Raw genomic sequence first — 24644 nt, forward strand, 5'->3', positions numbered from 1 at the left:
ACTGTAATAATGCCTTCAATAATCACCAGAATTTTCTATAGATTCAACAAAAGTACAGCTCGTTTACATTGCCATACACTTTGACAGACTCAAGGAACAGTGTAGAAATTAGTGTGCAGTGTTAAATCAATATTTCACCTCGGTAGAACATTTTCACTTTTTCTGTGATCAAGCCTCTATGAGTTCCGATTTACCACCACAAAAACTAGTCCTTAACAAAAACATATTGTATAGTTATAATTTGGAAAAGTACACGCAATGTGATAATATTTAATTATCTGTCAAAGTATGTTTCCTGCTTCCTGAGAGGTGTCGGGGTCTGTGTGTGTGTGTGTGTGGGGGGGGGGGGGTTCAATTTGCTGGGCGTGATGGGGGAAATCCATGCCTCTGCTTTTGATATCCCCCCTCTGTTCATTCATTTTTATGGCCAGTGGGAATATCCCTACTTCTGGCCAGACTGTCTGATATGTTTAATATACTGTATATTTGATAATATCACAGTTTAATCATTTTTATAAAAAATCGATGTTAGCCACATTAACCTTGGTGTCCCTATCTTGGTCATATTTGTCAAACTGTCGAAATAGCAGAAATAAAAGCTCACAACTCATCGCAATGCAACACATTGTGAGCTTGTAGATCGGCTATTTTCGTCATTTGTTGTACAAAGGAGTAGGCTGTTTTGTTTATTTCTTTACAAATCGAACCACGTGCGTCTGGGTCCCTGGAGGCTTATTGCTCCTGAACTACAGGGCTGAGTGCTAAAAGGTGAAAATGTTCTCAAAATGCAATGCCACTTTAAAGAAGGCATATCAAAGTTATACAGTCATAGGTTGTTCTTTATAAGCACTTTTTTTTTTACAAACATAAATCAGCATTAGCTCTATGATTTTGCTATAACCATTAACATTGACATAATAAGGCATTTAGGTACTGTTAGAAGATCTAACATTACCACAGAACACTGGTGGGTGATCTGTTGAATATAATATCACAGCAAACAAATAGAGAAAATCATAGAAATTCTGTTGCAAGACAGCTTTGATGATACACCAGACATGGCAATCAGGACAGAAGAAACCGTCTCAGTTTACAATGACTGAAATTCAAATGGTTAAAATGACTACAGAGCTACTGGGCAGGGCAGAAACACTACTGTGGCTATCTCTAGTTTACCATTAACACTGGCTCAGACGCCGTTCAACTTCCAAAACACTCTCTTCATCACTTTCAAAGTTACGTTCCTCCACTTCAAACACAATCCCGATGTCAGTCTTGGCTTTCACGTCTCTCTAGAAAGATTCTGTGCAGTTGGATTTGGAAAATGTGCAACTACAATAAGCTAGATGTTGTCTATCTTTTTATGTATTTATCTGGGACTGAAAATGAATCAAGGTGGCTCAAAACCTGCATTCCCTCATTCTTTACACATTATACCCTCAACCAAATACCCTTTTCTAAAACACGTCTCTTGTTTATTAAAAAACACAATCCAATCTCTCAACTGTCAATTATTATCAAGGTAAAACCCCAGAAATAAGCTTCTGTGGAGATCTTTCAGCTATTTTCCTTGCAGCATTTGCTCCACTTGCAGCGAAGGGAATGTTGAGGGTTTCAATCTTTTAACTTTATAAAATTATGATAATACAATTATTTCTCTGATCTACTAAAGGGTAGAATTTGTTTTTGCACTTGATCTTCAAAGATCAAATAAAACGTTCATCAGCTTATTTAATGCACTGATATCTATTAGATCTATTGTATACACTACAATGTTGTTCACACTCATAAAAGATAGACTGATATGCAACTTGACATACACTAAAACTTAACATTAAGATTAATTTATCTTATTAACTGGAATCCAGTTTTAGGAATCATATTATTCACAAATCATCCATAATATGTTTTTTAACTGCGTATATATTGGTGAAGTGAAAATGGAACTAAACTCAAAATAGAGAGATAGTTGTAAATGTTATAGAACATATAGAGACAGCAATCAACCTAATTTTAAATAGAAACAATTTGTACAATATTTAAAATCGAAAATGAAATTAGCATATTTCATGTTCCTCAGCCACCTTCGTTGAATTTGGAACCATGAAATTACAACAAACTATTTGACTATTCTAAGCAAACAAAAGAAAAACAAACATTTACTCTAAAGGAGGAACCTGTCCTTTTCCTTGTTACTTCATAGTGGTGAGTTTAAATTTGACCACAAATGAACAACCTGCCATCAGGAGCCAGTCCCTAAATGGGTTGAACTAAAAAATAATAATGCTTTTTCAATATTGGCACAAAGACAAACAAACAAAACTAAATACAGATTATGTGAAAGAAAAAAATCTATACAAAAAGAGGCTTCCATCCCAGTTTGAGGGTTCATAATGTTGAGGCTAAATTATACTTTGCCACAACAAATGTGTTGAAAAAACGTGTTATTTAGTTGTTCATGAGCTAGCTATGTTGATAGTTAATACTGCACGACCTACTCACTATCAACATACTACATTACACTTGTGTTTTATAAAGACTAACCTAGATATATCCATATCTCTCCCACATTTACTTCCAAGACATCCAATATTATAGTGGATTTTAATGCTAAATTTTAAATTTTAAATAAACTTCTCTGCAACAGCTGTGGAATCAATGCAGCCTGGAAGTTTTTTTTTAAACTAAAACCTAACTGACATCAGTTAGATCAACCATGAAAGACAGAAAAGCAGTACATATGGACATGTGATCATTTCCATTTCTGAATATTTTCTTGTCTACTCTTATCTTCTTGTATAATTGTTCTGAAAACGTGTTGAATCCTTGTACTTTTAAAATGTAAAATTAACCATTAAAATATTACGCCAAATAATCGAAATAAACCAATATGCTACCTTCAGGAGTAATGTTCAAAATATACTCTATAGGCCTATTTAATTTTCACATAGATTGAGTGTGGACTCTGTTTACTCAATGATGGGAGCTGAGCGATCGTTGGTGACCGTTTTTCTGAGTCGGACGTGGGCAAATGGATTGGTCCTAAGGGGAGGAGATGATAAAAGTATAAGACATAACATATTCAAAATATATTATCTGCAATAATATCCACAAGTACATCATATCAAAATAAAGAACACAAGGGGCTACTGATGCCTCAAACTGATCTTATAACCTTTGCGTGCGAAACACCTACATTTTTGAGTATGGCATCATGAGTTTTTGATCAAATTTGAAGGAGCTCAATCTTATAATAATAATCATAAATATAGATCCTTAATATATTTACCTGGTTGGGGAGGGTGGTGGGGAAGCCAAATCGGAGGAGAGCTGGAATGCAGAAGGAGGTGTACAAAAAATGAGCACCTTGTCAAACATAATCTTGTAAACTTCCATTATGACAAAGCACTTATACTGTACCTCTTGCATTAGCATTGACAGAGTGGGTCTGCTGGGTGGCCTCATCCACTCTACCCCTTGACCTTTCTCGAGAGGCCTCAGGCTGACCTGGTTGGTGTCGGCCATGCTGTAGGGGCGTGGGCGGAAGGTGCTGACCCTCTGGGGAGGAAGGGAGCGCTCCTCCTCGGACTCCGGGGTAAGGGCTGGGAGACCCCCAGACCCAAGCTTGTCTAGCTGACCGGTACTGGTACTATTAGCCTTGGACAACAGCAGGGAGCTGTTATGGAGGCGTATCACAGAAAAAACATGTAAGACACAAAAAAAGGAAATCCTATATCACCATGATAACATTCTCAACCTAAAGGCATAATTCTTGTGGAAACAAAATTTGGAGAGGTTGTAAGACCAAAATGAATCTATTGCAGAGAAAAAGAAATGCATTCCCTTGCCAAAGTTCTTTTCAGCACTTCTTGCACCTTGAAGATTCAGAACTAGCTGAACATCACCTCAAATGACATCAATGCAAACATTGTGTGTCAATAGTCAGAAATTCAAGGTGCCCTTGTCTTATTTCATCAATCTGCCGGCATTGTACCATGGACAGTTCTGAAGAAAAGCCGTCTGAGGAGGTTAGGAGGTACAAGCTTCTATAATTCCTCTCTGAGGAACCAGATAGCAATTCATTCATGGAGAGAATGAGATGTTGTCCACTGAAGAGAGTGTCTGCCAGAAAAGGCTAAATCTCACAGACAAATATGGAAAAAAAAAGTGGAAATCCAAGTGGCAAAATCACCATAATGTTTAGCACCCAAAGTGGAGCTGCATCAAGTATTGAAACAACTTGTTTGTTTTGGAAAGTTGAAAGAAGTATGCTACCCACCTCCCATGAATGTAAAGTAGTTGTTACCTTGAGAAACTAATTGCTCCATTGTCATCATCTATCAATCAGAGCAGTTTGTACACACTTATTGACGATACAGGTTAGTAGCGTTTCAAAATCGCCCGGCCGTAAACCACCACTATGTACTGTAGGTTAATGCTGCAAAGCAACAGACTGTGGTTGGATGTTTTGCATGTCAGTGAAAAGACCCCTTCCTGTCAAATTAGGCGACTCTTGAACCTGTTAAGAAACAATGTGGTCCAGACTTTAAGTCCATAGTCAAAGATCTGGCTTGAGAGACTTTATAGAGGTGTTTCTACTACAGTAGGTGCTCTGTTTTATCTGGAAGTGTCTCTTTGTCCTTTTTTTGAGAGGCAGGAAATGTTCGGCGAAGGAAGAGACCACAATTTCTTGTCAATTGGTCAGCACTGTTGCTGTTGGAGAGCAGAGGAAGTCTTTCGAGACAGGGTGGTGAAAGATGTGGACTTAAGAGAGCGGAAAGGTGGAGAGCATGGAAAATAATAACTACGTTATTATTCCACAATCTGTGAGAAGAGCAGCAAACACATTTATGTCTCAGAATGTCATGAATATTGCGGAGATCAAAGCATGGAAACGGGATCAAAGCCACATTGATTTCAACATCAATCATCAACAACACCAATTCAGATTGCTGTGAATCAGATATTATACACAGCACTCTTAATAAAACTCTGAAAGTGTCCTGTAAGTAAAAATGAACACCCAGGATTTGCTCAGGGCGTTAATGGTTCCTCCTAAGGTGTTTCTGTGATTCTAAATATGGCACATTTCTGTATTTATAAGTTAGATATTTCAGTGTGTCTCTCTTCTATGTTTTAGTGTTTTTAAACTATGACATATTTCAGAACATTGTAACTCTGACGTACGTTTGTCAGTATATTTTATATATTTTTTAACTATGGCAGGTTTCAGTGTGTTTCTGGTGTGACTGACCTGCTGCTGAGGTTGTCATGGTTACTGGGGTGTGCTTGAGTGTAGGAGAAAGGGAACCAGCCTTTCCTGTTGTTGAGGGATAAATTACAATTCATATCATGACCAACAAACAATCAAAAAAGAAAGGCATTCAATTGTGATCTGTTATTATGCAAAGACTACTTTCATATAAGCAATAGGTAAAATCACACGTTCCACCCCACACTGGTAACTCCCATAAGCATGGCCAGCATTGCTTTAGGCCACTATGCTAACTCATCTCTGCCAGCTGTCTTGTCTCGTCCACGAAAAGCTTTTAGGTCAACCATAATACTGTTGAAGACATCATTCACTGTAATTACGGTATTTCAATTAGTTTTCTATTGCGTCTTATACCTCAATGAGCCACAATTACAGTAGAATATGTTATTTCTGTATTCAATTGCTGCGTTCCATCCGTCTTTAAGGGGTCTAGTAATGTAGTGAAACATACCGCCCGGTCCGTTCATGCTGACCGTAATGCCACCCATCTCTTGGCTCTGAGATGAGGAGGCTTATGCCATCGCCAGGCAGGAAGTGAAGTAAGCAAGCACCGCTGACAACTCCGCCGCTAACTGCTCCACCGTCTGACACTCCGGGGGTGTGAGCAAATACGGCCTCCACTCGAGTTGGTCCAGTCAGGGGCAACATCCTTGGGAGACTGGATCCTAGAGGGAGAGGATGAGGGTGTTTATCTGAGGAGACACATTATCTGAGGAGACATCATGGGGCACCACCAGAGGCTCAGTAGATGTGTGTGTGTGTGTGTGTGTGTGTGTGTGTGTGTGTGTGTGTGTGTGTGTGTGTGTGTGTGTGTGTGTGTGTGTGTGTGTGTGTGTGTGTGTGTGTGTGTGTGTGAACGTGAGGAATATATTGTAAAGAACTTTACAATGTATGCGATGTAGATTTTTCACCGCAAATAAAATGTGAAATATTTCTCATTTTGAAAACAACAGACGTGGAACGTACCCCCAAAGCCGCCCATCCTCATCTCGTTGCCGGGTCTCCTGGGCAGTGGCAGTGTGGCCGTCGCGTACACCTCCGCCGCCTTCATCAGCGAGGGATTATGGGACGGAGGCGCAGCGCCGCACCCCCCGACCTGCTGGTGCAGCAGCTGCACCGGTGTCATGGCCCTGGAGAGAGGGGCGCTATGGGGCAGCGGCGGACTGTGTGGGGCACTGTGGGAGATGGACAGGGTGACGGCCTGGGTGCCATGCGCAGGGCTGGCCTGGCTGAGGGACAGCACCGTGGACGGGATGAGGCTGGGGGACAGATTGGAGGTGCTGGTGGCCAGGAGGAGAGTACTCTGATGGTTGGTGGAGGTGGCGGTGGTGAGGGTGGATGTACCAGGGCTAGGGCTGGTGGTGCCGCCAGCTCTGCTCTCTGCCAGTAGGCCGGCAGAGGCGCTCAGAGGCGTGCTGGTGTGTTGGGGGGAAGCAGTGGCCGAGCCGCCGCCAGCGCTGCTGGTGCTGTTGCTGCTGCCCCCAGCAGCACCGGCAGCGCCAGCATCCATCAGTGAGTGGAAGGTGGTCTGAGGGGAGCCCTGGACGGGTGGGGAGGAGGAGGTGTCACTTGGCGCGGTAGAGGAGGAGGGGAGCGGGCGTGGCGATTGCTGCTGGTGGGAGCGGTTGGAATCTCCATTCAAAAGCGGTGGGACTTCCTGAACTGACAGCCTCTGAGAGAGAGAGAGACACAGAGACACAGAGAGAGAGAGAGAGAAAATGAGCATTTAGACAGACAGAAAAACATGGTGACTTCTAACTACGTATTATAGGGCTCAGAGATGTAGCAGTGGTTAAGCTACATCTACCCCGGTCGATCTAGGATCAGATTCCACCAGAATTCTCAACCCCTCTCAGCTGTCACACAGCTGAGAGCGCACACTTGTCGCTCACAGAAAGCAGCCGGTGTGCATAGTTGTCATATTCAAATTCATATCAGCATTATTCACATAACTGATTACTTTTCAGAATGAGTTTTCTTTTTTTGTGTTACAGTAGACTAGCTAGTATGCCGTCGATAGTGTAAATGACTTACTAAAGCTTCCCGTTCTAATGGCCAACTCAAATGTGTAGCTATTTATTTATTGGTATGGTTTGCCCTTGATATCAATGGAGTCATTTGCTGCTTGCCAGACCTCACGTTTTCTTCCGCCCAGAGATGAAAAAAAAATCTTCACGTGCGCGAGCGGAGCGTCCGTGCACGCCATGCAGAACTGTGGCATTCATTAACATGGGCGCAAAAGTGTGAAGCAGCGTCTGGTGCGTAAAGAATGATATCTGAATGGAGCGGTCTTCATTGCAACACTAGTCTGTCTGGCTGAATAACTGAGACCAGTGCTGTAAAGTACATTTACTCAAGTACTGTCCTTAAGTACAATTTTGAGGTACTTTTACTTTACTGGAGTATTTCCAATTTTCAGTACTTTTACTTCTAATCCACTACATCTCAGAGGCAAATATTGTACTTTTACTCCACAACAATTATTTGAACACTTCAGTTACTAGTTACTTTGCTGATATAAATTATTACATTTTAAAACATGCATTAACCACTTTAGCCCTTTTTTTATACATAGGCTATTTGAAAATAGCCGATCTACAAGCTCACAACGCCTCGCATCGCGGCACATTGTGAGCTTGTAGATCGGCTATTTTCAAACATTTTGGTACTTTCACTTTTGTTTAAGTACATTTTGATACCAATACTTTTGTACTTTTACTCAAGTACAATTTTTATTCCGGACTTTTACTTCTAACAGAGTACTTCTACATTGCAGTATTGATACTTTTACTTAAGTAAAACATTTGAGTACTTTTTCCACCACTGACTGAGACTAACAATCCTTAGTCGCAATATAAACAACTCCCATCATCTCACCTGCTCTGCCTGGGCGGAGCCCAGCTTGGTGTGTCGGAGGGCCTCGGCCATCCCAGCGGCCCCAGAGCCCTGAGGGGCGGTGTGACGCAGCAGGTTGAGGGCCCGCTCCGGGAGCTTGGTTGGCTGAGAACACGACTGCTGCCAAGAAGATAGTTTCTGGGACAGGAGCTCTTTCACCTGTGTGACAATGTTTAAAAGCATAAACGGACAATGTTATGGACAACGTAAAGGTCCACCCAATCATTTCTTAGCAAATGCTATACAGTAGCTGACTAATATATAGCATCTAGATATAGTTTGGCAATTATATAAATATTTAAATACATTCCAAAGCATAAAGCATTGCATGCTTTACAAAATATTTGTAATTGAATTTATCATCTGTGTCGTCCAGACACTTTATGCTGCATAAAATGTATGCCACAAGTATCTTCATTTGGTATGGAAAGCCAAAGTAATCGACTTGTTTAACAAAAACATAAATAAATGGTCAACGCTGAACATGGATCACCACCACAACCATGCAGACAAATAACAGCAAACAAAGACGGAATGCACGATTTTCACTGAGATTATCAACCAATCCTGTCAAAGGACAGATCAATCATCAAAGAGGTAGATGATTTTAAGGTCATTCTTCCACCATTTATTTCTGGGGTCCGCTCATAATTCCGACCTCCCATTATTCTATATCCGTTAGGTTAGTGTGAGCCTAGGGTTAGGGATAGGGTTAGTTATAATGGGGCCAGTCGGACAAACGGGCCGTCGGAATAATGGCATTGTATTTCCAGTACAGGGAAGGGTTTGGATTGTCAGTACATAATATAAGTACATTTGGGATGTATGAAGATTACAGCCATGGTTGTCGATGTGTCTCACCTTGCTGTGGTAGTTCATGAGTAGCTTGGTGACAGAACACTGTCTGTCTACCAGGAAACAGTATCTCCTCCGCTCCTCTGTCAGCGCAGACTTGTAACCCACGGCAACGAGCGTGTCCAGCTCACCTTGGCGACGACTCATCAACTCCACAAACTGAGAGAAAGAGTTGGACACATTGCAGTTCAAATGACATGCGCACATGCACATACAGAACAAAACATGTGCACATAGGCGCTCACACAAACATGTCATGTATATAAACGTGTACACGCAGTATGCATACACACAGGTGCGCACAGAAACACAAATATACATACAGTACACCAGTGTTGATTTCGTCGACTAAAACTATGACGAAAAATGTTGTCGACTACCTTTTTTCACTGACGAAAACTAAATAAAGACTAAATAAAACCAAGCTATGATGACTAAAACTAAGACTAAATATATTGACAGTTTTGTCAACAAATATAAACTAGACTAAAATGTTAGGGAGGGACTAGTGGAGAAGAGATCCAGTAGAACTAAAAGACAAGTCATTTTATGTTTGGTTGCGCTCGGGTGTTGCACTCTGAAAATAGTAGATCTACAAGCTCACAATGCGTCGCAGCGCGACGCGTTGTGAGCTTGTAGATCTACTATTTTCAGCATGCAACCAAGTGTAAAATCAGCCATTACGATGCCATCAAGGCCCGACAAAATACATTTTAGTCGACTAAATCAACTGTAGATTTAGTCGACTAAAATCTTATGATATTTAGTCGACTAAAACTAGACAAAATCTAAAACATTTCAGACGATAAAAATATGACTAAAACTAAATGGGATTTTATTCAAAAGACTATGACTAAAACAATTTATTTTTTTTGGTCAAAATCAACACTGCAGTTCACATGCAGAAATTCAGCTTGCCTGTGCTGATAACACGCTGCAAAGCAATACGCTGATCAGAGTTTTCAGGTGTCAGTGACCAGTATTGGCCAGGTTATTGCGTGGGTAATATAGGTTCTCCCTCTCCCTACTGCCCTCACTACCTCTCTCTCACTGATCGAGCTCTGGTCTGACATTACACACAAGAGAATTTGCACTAACGTCAGGGATTTCCATATTGGTCCTATGGACTGGGCGCCAGTGAATACACAGTAATGTCTACACACAAACACAAACGTATGCACGTTACACACACACACACACACACACACACACACACACACACACACACACACACACACACACACACACACACACACACACACACACACACACACACACACACACACACACACACACACATGCATGCACAATCACTTTATAAATACATGTCCATTCATAACGTACTTTAACACTTATTGTAAGGACAGAAAGGGACAACGCGGAACAGAGAGGAAGTTGTGACATCACATCCTGTCTGCTGAGCAATGATAACAAAATCCAAATCGCCAAATATTGTCCCTCAACCCCCCCTGACCTTTTCCTTCCCTTGTTCTCTCCTCCCATTCAATTCCCCATTCGTTCGCTCCAGATCTCTGAAACGCCCCTCCCTGCCTCTGATATCGCCCTGATTTCTCCAAGTAAAAAAATACTAAGTTACTTGTTCTCCAGGGAGATCAGCTGAGTCAGATTGTGTCGTTCATTAATCTTATTAACAAAAGGTCCCTGGTTCTCACACAAACAAACACACGCATAACTCTCCCTTTTAATCCCCATAATGCTGGAGTAAAGCTGGTTATCCGGCTGCATAAAAGAGGATCCAAGTGTGTGAAGGATTATCAGTGCTTCGTTCTCTACTCTCAAATAAAAGCAGTCACCGTGCCCTTGTCACCTACAGTAGCTCACTGAAAAATACAATCATTGCATAATCTTCTCATAACAACCAGTGGTGTAAAGTAACTAAGTACATTTACTCAAGTACTGTACTTGAGTACAATTTTGAGGTACTTTTACTTTGCTGGAGTATTTCCAATTTTCAATACTTTTACTTTTACTCCACTACATCTCTGGGGAAAATATTGTACTTTTACTCCACTACAATTATTCGACAACTTTAGTTACTAGTTAATTTGCAGATATACATTATTATATTATAAAACATACATTAACCACTTCAGCCCTATTTTATACCTAGGCTATTTGAAAATAGTTAACTATAGATAACTCGTCTATCTTGAGTTAGTGGCTCAAACTGTGCTTGTAGATCAGCTGTTTTTGAATGTTTTGAAGATTATACGTTTTCACCTATAATGACATGCCCAAAATAGGGTCGCCAGGTTGAATGTGGGCTCTGTGTTTTTTTTAAAATATTTCACCAATTAAAAGTATTAACAATAGCTTGTGACTAAATAATAACTACATTTTCCATTTCCTGAAAAGTAAAGGTTTTCAGGGACCCGGCAGCAATGATATTCAGTGTAGTGGCAAGTACAGCTCCTTGAAAATAACAAAACAAAAAAGATCATTGAAAGGGTGTGAAACTTCACTCAAGGGGCGACTTCAGCAATGGTTCAAGAAAATATGTCAACACACACACACACACACACACACACACATAAAACCTCCAAATGTGTTCCGCTCTCAAAGGCCTCTGGAAAGACTCTGTCAACCTACGTAAAACGTAGGAATCTTTCCAGAGGCCTTTGTGAGCCATCTCTCTCAACTCCAGAACACATTGGGATTGGGAATTTGTGTTGGATTGGTGTTATAATAATAATAATAACCTTTATTTGTATATCGTTGCTATCAGGTGGAAACCTCAAATGTCCAAAACTGTTGCTTTTCAGGATTCAAATTCAAATTTGCATCGCAACGCATTTTGAGCTTGTAGATCGGCTATTTTTGCAACTTTTGTGTGACACTGTAGTATGACGAAGTACAGCATTAATTAACGAAAAAAAAGAACATAAAATGTTAAAATATGGAAATAAGAGGTTTCTGCCCGACAGCAAAGATATTATTTATTATATTATGACAGCTTTCTCGTCCTCCTCACCATAGAACCATGGGATTCAGGTTAAAAACTGCCTAAGTCACCCATTTAAAGCCGCAATGCATGACGTTCATGTCGTGCCCGGGATTTGAACCCGGGTCCTCCACACGAGTGCTAAAATGTCTACTGTTGAGCTAGGGGGAAATTACACTTTGATCTTTGTCTCAATAGAAGACCAACTACAACCACAGCAGTTGTGCAGAGTGCACAGAACTGTTGGGCAGGTGTAGGCTCCGTTACCTGCATCTCTCTGTCACCATATTTGTTGGGGTGGCGGCTGCCCTGGCTTTTCCTGCGCAGCTTCTTCAGCTGAGACTGGCAGCGCTCGATGGACTCCGTCTTAGACTTCCGCTCACTCTGGTACTTTTTTAACGTGGCCTGAGACACACAGGCAGAGCAAGAGAGAGTTAGGGTTAGGGTGAGGGTGAGGGTGAGAGAGAGAGAGAGAGAGAGAGAGAGAGAGAGAGAGAGAGAGAGAGAGAGAGAGAGAGAGAGAGAGAGAGAGAGAGAGAGAGAGAGAGAGAGAGGTAATAGCGATAGAGAGAGAGGGGGGGGTGATGTGATGTGTATATATATATAGAGAGAGAGATTGAGAAAGATAGACAGACAACAGACATGGAGAGAAAGAGTAACAGATAGAGAGAGACAGGGAGACAGAGAAGGAGTGCGTGCGATGATTGATAAGTGTCAGAAAAGGGCTTGGAGAAATACCTAATGATGCAAATTACAATCACAGCTTCTCCCACGAAGAGATCAGAAGTGACTAGGTACAACAATGTATTCATCAATAATTGACCTTCTTGACCGTGACCATCAAATTGCACCATCTATACATCCCTCATCCCAGCCTCTGCTCTTGATATGGGGATATGTTTTAGGGAATATGTTTTATCCCTGGTCAGACTGAATTAAATACATGCATTTCCTTTTGCATTCTAATATGTTTGATTAAATCTCAAATCACACACAAAATAAATACATTAACCCTGATGTCGCTCTTTAGGGGCAAACTTTCGTTTTAGCAACATTTCAAAAATTACAAATCTACAAGCTCACAACAAGTCACAATGTGAGCTTGTAGATCGGCTATCGCTATTCATCATACAATGATGTATAGAGGGCTTAAACACAAAAATGCCGATCTACAAGATCACAAGATTGTACAGCTTGTAGATCGTCTATTTTCACTGACGAGATTTGGTGTAGATGGAAAAAGGATAATTATAGAGCCCTTGTCAAAGTATAAAGGGTTTAAGTGGTTGCCCTCCCCCCTTTTTATTTTTTCTACAAATCAAACCCCGATCTAATATATGACGTTTCATGGCCTTGTGTTGTGATTTAATGAATGATACAGTGTATGGAGTCATTGTGGACAGAATGACATACTGCAGTGTACACATACAGTTTCACAGACATGCTACATAAGGACAGACAGTAGTTTAACAATCGCTTTGCAGCTCAACTTACTGTAAGGTATTTGATGTCCAACTCCAACTTCTGCTCCAGCTGGGCCAGCAGCTCCGAATGAAACAGCTTCAACTGTTGAGGGACATTATCCACATACGGTATACATATTTAAACTTTTTAGGTTTTTATTTGCATTAATGCCCTACTTCGTTGTACAGTGGTGATGCACAAAAATAGAAAAAACAGTCCGTCTATAAGCTCACAACACAGAGCTTGCAAATCTGCTATTTTTCGCTATTTCAAAAAAGAAAATTCAAAGTGAAAGTTAAAGTGGTTAAATCGTCTGTGGGTTTTCATAAATATGTATCCAATGAAAAGCATTAACAAGAGCTTGTTTTGTTTTTGTTTGTTTTTTTGTCAAAAAATCAGACCTCTTTGTTTCCATGTTTTTATGTGATGCCCTGTCATTACTGTCTGAAAGAAAAGAATAAAGAGATTTGTAAAAAAAAACAAGAGCTTGTGACTATATAATTACATTGGATCTACCCACCAGCGATGATATACAACATACCAGAACTTTTATATCATTTAAATATACAGCAAATATCAGCACTATAGCCTATGAACACTGTAACCTACTGGCACTTGAACAGTGTTTGAACACACTCACCACGTCTTCCAGTTGCACCTGGATCTGTCTGTGGACCTCAGCCATTTGAAACAGGGTGTCTCCTGGAGGGAGACGGAGGAGTACAGGAAACAAAGGAGACGTTTTATAAAACACAGGATTGTGGAAGCAGAAACAGCCTGCTGCTGCTGCTTGTCATTCCTGACAACCTCCAGAAGCGGTTATACAGTAGCTGACGGGATGTTCATTTCTGGAAACTGAGAGTTGTGTTTGAGCACTATTATAACTGGTTCTTCACATCAGTGGTTCTCAAACAATTTGCTTTCAAGCAGGGGTGTAATTTCAGAAAGAATAGAGGGTGGCACAATTATGTTATCACTTAAGCCCCATTTCCAATATAGCTAAAATAGTGGATCTGCAAGTAGATCCACTATTTTCACTTTTTTTTATTTGTATGGGGCGGGGGGTGCAGGTGCACTCATACTGGTCTTGCATACGTGTATCATAATGACTGAATAGGCACCTACCACAATTTCTCAAAATAATCAGAATCATCTTATTCAAACAGGTGTACAATAACTTGTCTTGGTGAGACTGGTGTAAACAGTGTTGGGCGGTAGCTACATTTCCCAGAAGCTGGTGGATAGCTTCACGACTTTCAGAATGATGTGGCTTTTAACTCCATTAAGACCTGAGGCCGATTCTACAAAAAGTCTTCTAATTCCCAACAGTTTTCTGAAAAAAACGTATGTTTCTATATCAGTGGTTCTCAAACTTTTTCATGTCAAGGACCCCCAAAATTATATGTATTTGGCCGCCGACCCCCATCTCAAAATATGTTGTTCCAGGGACCCCCAGAAGCAAAGATTTGAGTAAAAGATTATCGCTTTAAAAGAATATAAATATATTAATTTGCACACATTTTCTCGATTTTTCAAAAATAGCAGATCTACAAGCTCATAGCGCGGCACTCGGTGCCGCGCTATGAGCTTGTATATCTGCTATTTTTGAATAGGCAAAGTGTAAAATAATGCTTTTCAGCTCAAATCAAAAAGAGACACAGATGCGTTCCAGGTCTTAATGGGTTAAGTAGTTCAGCTATTTCTTTCACCATTTATCTTTGTACCTGGGTAGCTTGACAAAAGTTTTACATCACTACATTTCCAGTGGCACTGGACAGTGCAGACAGATCCTTCACATCAAAGAGAGAATTCTTTGTCTCCATGTGTAGCTTTAGTACAGCTGAATGTTTTATTCAATTACTCAATGTCGTAAACATGTCCTCTGCCACATAGCAACCACATTAGGAGGTACGAAGTAGATTAAATGTAGCTACCGGTAGCTACTTTTACTACGTGACTTGAAGTGTAACGATAGGTACTTATTTCAAAAGAGAGGTTTTTGCTCACTTACTTTATGAGAAGAGTAAAGTAGCTTGCCCAACACTGGTGTAAAACATATTGAATTGATGTTGTGTGAGAACAATCAGATCTATGTCATATTTTCACATTTACATCAAATGACATAGGCTACCTGCTGCTATTTGTCGTTTTTATATATACCCGTTTTTTTCTTTCTTCAGTCAGTCAGTTTAACCATGCACACGATACTGTGATTGTATATACCTGCTGCTTTTTGCTAGATATGGCTATTTTTGCTACTTCTGTGGGACACGGGAAGTATGATAAATTAGGGTATTCATTTACGAAAAAACATAAAAAGGACATCAACACAGCAACGATATACAACCTATACTGTAAACTTTTTTTGATAGTTGTTCATTTGGATATATTTTGAAAATATTATAATTCTTATTTTCCAATATTTTGAAACCTTCACCTACAACGACATGCCCAGATTGGGGACTCCAGGTTGAAAGTGGTTAAATCAGTGAATATGCTGCATAAAATTATGTCTTATCGTGCCATTTTTATCTGATCTGAACGTGTTATTGCACTGTGTGAGGCTAGGCATGGTTTCAGCCCCCGCCCCTGGGTCTCTGGATGTCAGCTCAGCTGTGAGTCTGTCTGTGTCTCTCCCCTCCTTGCCTCCCACCCTCACACAGCACAGCACAGTGGTCTGTGGTGACCCCCTCCCCTCCCCTCCCCTCCCGCCTGCCTCCCCCACTGTTTTCAGCATTACAATGAGATCATGTGGTGTTGTTAATCTCTCAACAATGACTCTACTCACTCCCTCTCTCTCTCCCTTTCGGTTCTCTCTCTCTCTCTCTCTCTCTCTCTCTCTCTCTCTCTCTCTCTCTCTCTCTCTCTCTCTCTCTCTCTCTCTCTCTCTCCCCTTCAAACCGCACTCCGCTTCCATTTGTTGGATGCGTGTACTAGTACAGTAACATTGTTTCAACCTCCCACTTAAGTCTCTGTAGTGAATTCATTAATGTAATTTAGGCTTTACTCTTCACACACCTTTGGCTTTTAGATCCAACAAATCCAATCCAAATTTCCATCTCTCTCTCTCTCTCTCTCTCTCTCTCTCTCTCTCTCTCTCTCTCTCTCTCTCTCTCTCTCTCTCTCTCTCTCTCTCTCTCTCTCTCTCTCTCTCTCTCTCTCTCTCTCTCTCTCTCTCTCTCTCTCTGCCTCTCTCTCTGCCTCTCTCTCTCTCTCTCTCTGCCTTTCTCTCTCTCTCCCTTTCTCTCTGTCTCTCTCTCGCCCGCCCACACACTCACCCAGCTCTTTGGAACCCTGGCTGTCGCTGGCAAGTTCTCCCAGTTTCACCAGCGCGTCGAAGTATCCCTTGGCAGCAACCGTCACTCCTGAGGAAGATATAGCACGCTTTAGAAAAATGCTACTACGTGGTTTGACCGTTATTATCATGACATGCTCAGGTTTGGACTCATGGGTCTTTCCCGTGAACAGTTTGCTGTTGTCCATATTGCTACATTGTGTATTTAAAAAATCGTATTCTTAAAATAGTCAAACAAATTAACGGAAAAGTTTCCCCGATTGTTTTTCTTCTTTATGAGGTTCACGGACCTGTCAGGGCTCTCTCATAGTTCTTTCCCATCGTCACAAAGTTCTTCAGACTGGGGTTGAACTGGTCCAAGATGCCCTGTGTGAAAGAGCACAAACATACAGCATGTTTTTATGGAGGCCAAATTGGATGCCGGTTTGGAGAATGTGTAGCCAAAAGGGGACATCACTTCCATTAGGAGCACACAATTAGGGCACTCGCCTCGCTACGTTCATACACAGATTTCATTGTTTGAAGACAAACAGGACAAGACAGACAGATCAACAGAAAGGCAGAGAGACATACTGTATATAGACTGACAATGACAAAACAGGCAGACAAACAAAAAGACTGACAGACAGTCACACACACAGTAAAGCCTGATTTATATGTAGTTGTGCACCAGTGTCACGTGCCAAAAATAGCTGATCAACAAACTCGCGATGCGTTGTGAGCTTGTAGATAAGCTCTTTTCGGTGGGCGTGTAAATTATGCATAAGACATACATAGTGATGGACGGGTTAATCCTACCTTATAAACATTTTCTGTCATCTTGTTGACCTCTTCGGTGCGAGACATGATTGGTTCCTAATGTACTGCTGTCTTTATGTGTTGTACTGTCTTCTCCACCTGCTGCCCACGACCCTAGTCTTTATGACACACAGCAATCCCCTAAAAACATCAAAAAGATACAAAGTCATGGTTTACATAAATGCCATCATCATCAGACTATTTGTATAGAAATATGTAGGCCTGTCATTGCCATGTTTTTCGGTTCACTCAACAAGGCAGGTGCACCAAACCAAGCAGTCGATGGCCTTGCGCATCGAGTGCCCCGTCCCGAGTTGTCGAGCCGTGGTGCACAGAATAGGTGGTCATGTGAACCAAAACGAGCGCCCCCTCAACCCGTCCTGGGAACAAAGGACAGTGGGGACGTAGGTATGCTCCCAAATGAAATCTGCAATGCAGTTCTACAATGTGGATCAAATGATAGGGGGAACATTTGACTCTGCTTGTACATGTCCACATCTCACTGCCAGTGCCCTTCTGTGACCCCATCATATGAAACAGTACAATCACAAATACTGTAGTACACACACTCACACACACACTGTGATCACATCCACAATGGCTTTGCTTGCAGTCACAAACACACACAGATGATGTCTGAGTGATAGTGACAGGCAAGAGACAGTGCAGTGAGTCAAGTGCCATGGAGCCTTTTCACAACAGACATTTTGACAGGTAAATGCAGAAGGTAATGACATTAATTGTGGGTGTGCTTCATTTAGGTGTCACTGTGTGCCAGCATGGATATCACTTGTATCCTAAAGCTAACTTCATGCTGGCCCATAGAAACACCTATTATGAAAGCTGTGTTTACCGGTCAAAATGAAGGATTTTTTTTCCCCCATCTCAACACCTTGCAGTTGAAAATGCATCCTGTTTGCCGAGCGTCACTTGTTCGAAGGGGTTGGGTTTAGGAATCCATGGCCAGACTGCTGTTATGCTTGCACTGAAGTCAACAATGTTATTGTCCCCGGCTTGTCCTTACTTCACACGTCTCACTTGCCAGTTCCACCATTATCACTTTACAGCATTAAGGCAACCCAAATATTTCTCTCTGTGTCTGTGTGTCAGAGCAGTTGTACCATTTCAGATAAGAACAATGGACTTTTCCAATCCAGGACCCGAGTGTCAGGACGCTGAACAAACATGGGGACAGGCGTGCTTCCTTGGCAGAGGGGACGATCAAGGCAAAGCGCTTCTGAGGCCAAAGGAATTCCTCGGCCTGGATTAGGTGGCCAAAAGGCTCACTCAACCCAACTTTCCTTCGCACAGCCCTCCTTTGTTATCACAGACCGATTACAGGGGGAAACTTTGACCCATATCAAGTAATGTTATATGACAAAGAAAACATTTCCAGACTCCTGTTCATTAAAGCCACCGTTTAGTCCTGCAGTGAATGAAGAAGTTCAACTCAATGCGCAAGCCTACAGTAGCAGCAGTAATTCAGAGGAAGGGTGGTTGGCGTACAGTAAGCCACTAATGATACAATTTCAATTGTTTGTTCACCAACATTCCAAGCTGCCAGTAGCAAACAGTACAGGTGTCAGAGCCATATTGCTCAGAAAAATCAGCTGCTCCAGGAACTTGACATATCAAACATGGGAGAATCTCAGCCACCAATCACGGTTACTGTGGATGTTTCGGTCAAATTCATGGCTGAGGAGACACTGGATTTAATCTTTGCTCAAAGTAACCAAAACACAGAGTGCCAAACAGCTACCTTCAGTGGTACACTTTATAGTGAATGGTTCCAGCCGACTCCCTCCCCACACTGTCGGGAAATCCCATCAGGACTGCCATTCCATTCGCTGGGGCAGTTCCTTGTTCGCAATCACGTTATTCCCTTTACTCAATGAATGAGTTGATCAAATGCTATTTTCTCATTGTCTTAGTTAAAAGAGAAGGCGATGGGATGTGATCAAAAACATTTGGTTTCCAACCTCTAGGAGGCTGCATCAATAAAGGAACACTGTTTGTCTGTGATCAACAGGTTAGTGGTCAATAATTTGCGAACTACATTATCTAAGCCAATGCTTCTGAAACTTTTTCATGCCAAGGACCCCCAAAAATAGATGATATGTATTTGGCTCCGGACCCCCATCTCAAAAAAGTTGTGCGCCAGGGACCCCCCCCCCCCCCCCATAAGCAAAGATTTTAGTTAAAATGTTCGCTTTAAAAAATATATATATATTCAAAGATTCGCACAAATTTTCACGATTTTTCAAAAATAGCAGATCTACAAGCTCATAGCCAATGTATAAAATATGGTTAGAGTCCTTAAAATGATTGTGACGCTATATATATATATATATTTTTTTTTTTACTTAAATTTTTATCCCACGATTTTGTAACCCTATTTTTTACACCCAGTGCCAATTGTCTATGTAATCCTGGGCACTACCTTCCCTCTGCCAACCTAGGGAGGCCAGGGCCGAGCTCATGCCTCCTTCAATGCATGAGAGCCAACTGACCTTCTTGTCACCTGACAGGGGAGAGTTTCCCTGATTGGACGTAGCGCGTGGAAGGAACACGTTATTCCAACCAGTTCCCTTCCCCTCCATCAGGCGCCCCGGCTGGCCAGGGGGAGGCAGTATAGTGACCAGGATTACTGCATGTTTTTGTGAGGGTACCTACCCTAGGAGACACGGGGAGAACATGCAAACTCCACACAGAAAGGCCCTTTCGCCAACCCCACCTAGGGTATGGGCACTGATGACGCGGAGGAGAGAACACGCCCCCAGCGCCCACAGCGTCCCCAGCGGGAATCGAACCCAGGACCTATTTTTTTCTATTGTTAATAGACGCTATATCATATATGTTACGCTATATCAACAAATTTAGCTGGGGACCCCCTGGAAACCCCCCAAGGACCCCTGGGGGTCTCCGGACCCCACTTTGAGAACCAATTATCTAAGCAAAATGTTTTTGTTTCTAGCCTGCACAAGAACCTTGTATTATTGCAATATTATTGATTTATTATTGTATTGAAATAAATATTTTTCTGGCTGCGATGATAATGCAACACGTATAAAGGAAGATAAAACTTATCAAACAAACAGGGTTAGGTACACATCCAAATATGTTCAGTTTCTGTAAGGTGCTGGTCCTCTTTCTGCCAAAATTAAAGATTCACATTCATTTGAAACTGTAACACATACTACAGTTATTAGCCAGTAGTAACACTGTAAGGAATGTGGTTAGTAAAGGTTCTTAAATATTGGGCAATGAACCTCAGCTGACTACCTTTCAATGGGGATATTGTGGAATGAATCTCCACAATGTCCTGTTGTCAGAGTTGCAGAGGAGGATAATAAAGATCTGTCATAATTATTTGTCTAATGAAACATCAGATGAGGGAGGGGGAGGGGAGGGGGGGTGATACAAATCTGTATACCTTTCATTCAGTTGATTTTCAAATGGATACAGTAAACTCAGTGGATGGTAACATAAATTAGCTGATTAAAGTCCTGTATCAAAACAAAACACTTTCTTCTTTTTATGGTGCTTTTTGATATAGCTATTTGATGAAGTTGTGCGATAATAAGAGCACAACTATTGCTCTCTAAAATCAGAAGAAAGGGGAAAAAAATAAAAATAGGCATGACTGAAACATTTTCCATTCATTACATGTCTGCTGGGTAAAAGTCATTCTAATTACCGAAGCCTGTGTAGCAAGTGAACTAAAGTGGAATAGTGATATATAATGTCAGGGACCTGCTTATTTCCAGTGGTGTAAAGTAACTAAGTACATTTACTCAAGTGTACTTAAGTACAATTTTGATGTAGGCTACTTTTACTTTACTGGAGTATTTAAAATGTCACTACTTTTACTTCTACTCTTTAGTTACTTGTTACTTGATTATTATAACATATACATTAACCACTTCAGCCTTTCGACCATTTGAAAATAGCCATCTACAAGCTCACAATGCCTACACGAAGCATTGTGAGCTTGTAAATCAGCTTTTTTCAAAGAAATCTCATACATTTGAAGACTTGTGAAATGGGACCTTCAGCATGATGAGTACTTTAACTTTTGGTACTTTAAGTAGGCTATATTTTGATGCCAATACTTTTGTACTTTTACTCAAGTAAATGTGTATTACCAAACGTGCACTTGTAACAGACTATTTCTGCAATAGGGTATTGATACTTTTACTTAAGTAAAAAAAATGTGAGTACTTCTTCCATCACTGTTAACAGGGGCAACGGCTTTCTATGTAAAACGTGGGCAGTTCTCTCTCTGGCCGCTACCTGTTGATCTCAAACAATATCACTTCATAAAATGCAACAGTTGATGAAAAAAGTGGCTACATACCTTTTCTGTGCTCATTATGGTTGGAAACCAAAAATACCTCCTGAATCCTGATCGTGCCTTCACAGTGTTTAATGAACAGTAAAAACACCCCTTCTTTTCTGTCAAATTCTTTCCCGACCCCTTTATTCGTTTAGTGGGGGTTGTTTCATTCGCCCCTGCACTAAATCTCAACCCCCCTCCTCTCCAATGCCCCTCTCTCTCTTTGCCTGCCTACCCCCTCGACCCCCCCACCCCCCCAACACACACACACACACACACACACACACACACACACACACACACACACACACACACACACACACACACACACACACACACACACACACACACACACACACACACACACACACACACTTTCTCCCACTCTCTCTCGCTCACCAGTGTTGCCATGTCGGCGTATTCTAAGCGAGTTTGGGCTTCTTTTTCTGTAAAGTTGCTTGTAAAGATTGGTAGTTGCGGTCTTTTGGGCTTATTGTTTCTAAAACATGTACTTGCTTATTTAGGCTTGCTCCCAAATGTTTCATTAATTATTATTTTTTAAACCAGTGGTTCTCAAATATTTTCATAATTGTTTTGTGCCAGGGAGCATTTGTGTTGTTAGAATGTTTCAAAAATATATTTAATTTCAAGCATTTTACAAGTGCTCATGTGGCCTACTTGCTTCTTTTAGGCTTGGTTTCCTAGACCTGTTTGCCTATTCCTCTCACAAAAGATGGCAACACATACACACACACACACACACACACACACACACACACACACACACACACACACACTTTCTCCCACTCTCTTTCTCTCTCTTTTTTTACTCACAGGAATCGGGGTCAGATATTTGGTGCCGTTCAGTACCTCTCTCCTCATCATTGAGCCGATTATCAGCAGCATGCCTCCAAGGACCAGGACCAGGACCAGGGGAGAGAGACCACCATCAGACCTCAGCTCAGAACCGTTAGGATCCCTGAGCCTGTACTGCTGAAAACCTCCTTCTCCCTCAACCACCACACACACACTCTTTCTCTCTCTCTTTCCCCTGACAGACAATGTACTCTCTCTTTCAACACTCCTCTCTCTCCCTCTCTCCCTCACTCGGGCAGAATAACAATGAGGTAACGGGGAGCCCGGCTGAATAGACGACCAGGGGGTAGAAGAATAATGACTTGAACTTTTTTTTTTTTTTTTTTAGAGTAGACCCAAGACAGCGAGCGGATCCGGATCCCGCGCAACTCACAGAAGACACACGGGCACGGCCATAATCACACCGGCCTCTCTCTCTCTTACTGCAGCCATACCATACCCTGGGCCCTCTCTCTTAGGCCAGCAGCACGCATTCCTCTCAATTCGTTCTCAAAAGAACACTGAACACAGAAGCCATTAATTTAGTTTGAGGAAACATAGGCTACTTTACAAGATGCAGGGACCTTAGCAGAAGGAAGGAATACATATCATGCATGGCCAACTTGTCCAAACAAAGCAAACATAAAGGGTTTAGACCTAATTAGTTAAACACAAAATATGTGGCTAGTAGCTACACCATTACATGCTGAAATTAATTTAGGCCTAAAAATCCATGACATAATCAACCCTAAAACCAAATGAAACTAGAAAAAGTGCTCCTCGGAGCACAGGTCTCCGCCAGGTAAGGTATAGGTTATTGTGGGCCAGCAATGTTTGGAATGCGCCAATAAGGATGGAATATGAAAAATCGGATGGATCAGTCTGATCACTTGACTATAGAGATAATGTGTACCGATTTGCGTGATGTTTGGACATTTTTTTTAGTAGTAATATAAAAAGAAGTGTTTTGCAAAAACTGGCCTTGGTTGGTTGGTTAAAAGGGTGGCATTTGTTCCTCAACAAAGTGTGAATGTGTGTGCAAAGTTTCACCGCAATCGGACTCTGCGTTCGTGATTTGCGGCATTTTGTTCAAAACGGGCCACTCCTGCAAACTTTAGATGTCAATCTTAGCCAATCAGGATGGAATATGAAAAATCAAACAGATCTGTCTCGATCACACGACTATAGAGATCATGTGTACCGATTTGCGAGAAATTTGGATACAATCTGAAGGAGTAATATAAAAAAATATGTTTTACATAAGTCGGCCTCCTGGTGGCGCTATAAAAGGCAGATGTGAAAAATGCAGGGCAAAGGTTTTTCCTTGGCCTCTGCCCTCTAGGTAATGCGCATACAAAGTTTTACACAGATCGGTGCAGTTATAGGTAAAAACACGAATCGGCCTGTTATAGCACCACCATGAGACTGATTTGAAAAATTTCAAGTGCCATATCTTCCTCGGCCTAGTGGGAATGTGCGTGCAGAATTTCATGGAAATTGCATGCTGTGTTCATGATTTGAGGCATTTTGTTCAAAACTGAGCACTCCTGCAAACTTTGGAAGCCAATCTTAGCCAATCAGGATGGAATATGAAAAATCTGAAAGACCCGTTTCGTTTAAAGTTATACAATGCAGAATCCCAAATAACGATTTTTAGCAACCTCTGCTGGTCACTACCGTCACTGCATACAATTTCCCTAGTCCTCGATTACCCAGAATTCCATTCGTTTTCACCGGAAGCCGGAAGCGTTTCAAAAAGCGATCTTTTAATTGTTTTATACTATCTACGGATCGTTTCTCTTAGCCAGTGGAGCATTAGTTACCATGAGCTGTGCTTTCTTTTTCTGTTCTTTTTCGATCTTCTAATCCTACATTCTCTTAACATCAGCGTGAGGTTCCTTTTAGTTAT

At 41.5% G+C, this 24644-nt stretch overlaps 1 protein-coding gene across 2 annotated transcripts; it reads right to left on the minus strand.

The window, feature by feature from the left end:
* LOC308084377 (BAR/IMD domain-containing adapter protein 2) lies at nt 1–22852 on the minus strand. 2 transcript variants are annotated; one of them, XM_080427010.1, is made up of 15 exons: nt 22715–22852; nt 17545–17685; nt 17037–17112; nt 16730–16816; nt 14092–14153; nt 13482–13553; nt 12255–12392; nt 9032–9184; nt 8153–8329; nt 6242–6947; nt 5727–5940; nt 5255–5320; nt 3421–3676; nt 3290–3330; nt 1–3042 (listed from the first exon to the last, which is right to left on the minus strand). In XM_080427010.1, the coding sequence occupies exons 2-15, from the start codon at nt 17590–17592 to the stop codon at nt 2970–2972; spliced, it is 2169 nt and encodes a 722-aa protein (XP_080283136.1). In that variant the 5' UTR covers nt 17593–17685; nt 22715–22852; the 3' UTR covers nt 1–2969. The 2 variants fall into 2 exon arrangements, with proteins under 2 accessions (XP_080283136.1, XP_080283137.1); XM_080427011.1 differs by lacking the exon at nt 22715–22852 and adding an exon at nt 21902–21989.
* Nucleotides 22853–24644: the final 1792 nt, after the last annotated feature.

The sequence above is a fragment of the Gymnoscopelus braueri genome (genome assembly GCF_963280865.1).
Source record: "Gymnoscopelus braueri genome assembly, chromosome: 4".
Lineage (NCBI taxonomy): Eukaryota > Metazoa > Chordata > Actinopteri > Myctophiformes > Myctophidae > Gymnoscopelus > Gymnoscopelus braueri.

Excerpts from the sequence above, each read along its gene's own strand:
- LOC308084377 (XM_080427010.1), bottom strand. The coding sequence starts at position 17,592 with ATGTCTCGCACCGAAGAGGTCAACAAGATGACAGAAAATGTTTATAAG. Across the intron at positions 14,154-16,729 it reads CCAGGGTTCCAAAGAGCTGG|GAGACACCCTGTTTCAAATG; the intron begins GTGAGTGTGTGG and ends GTCTCCCTCCAG. Across the intron at positions 6,948-8,152 it reads GCTCCGCCCAGGCAGAGCAG|AGGCTGTCAGTTCAGGAAGT; the intron begins GTGAGATGATGG and ends TCTCTCTCTCAG.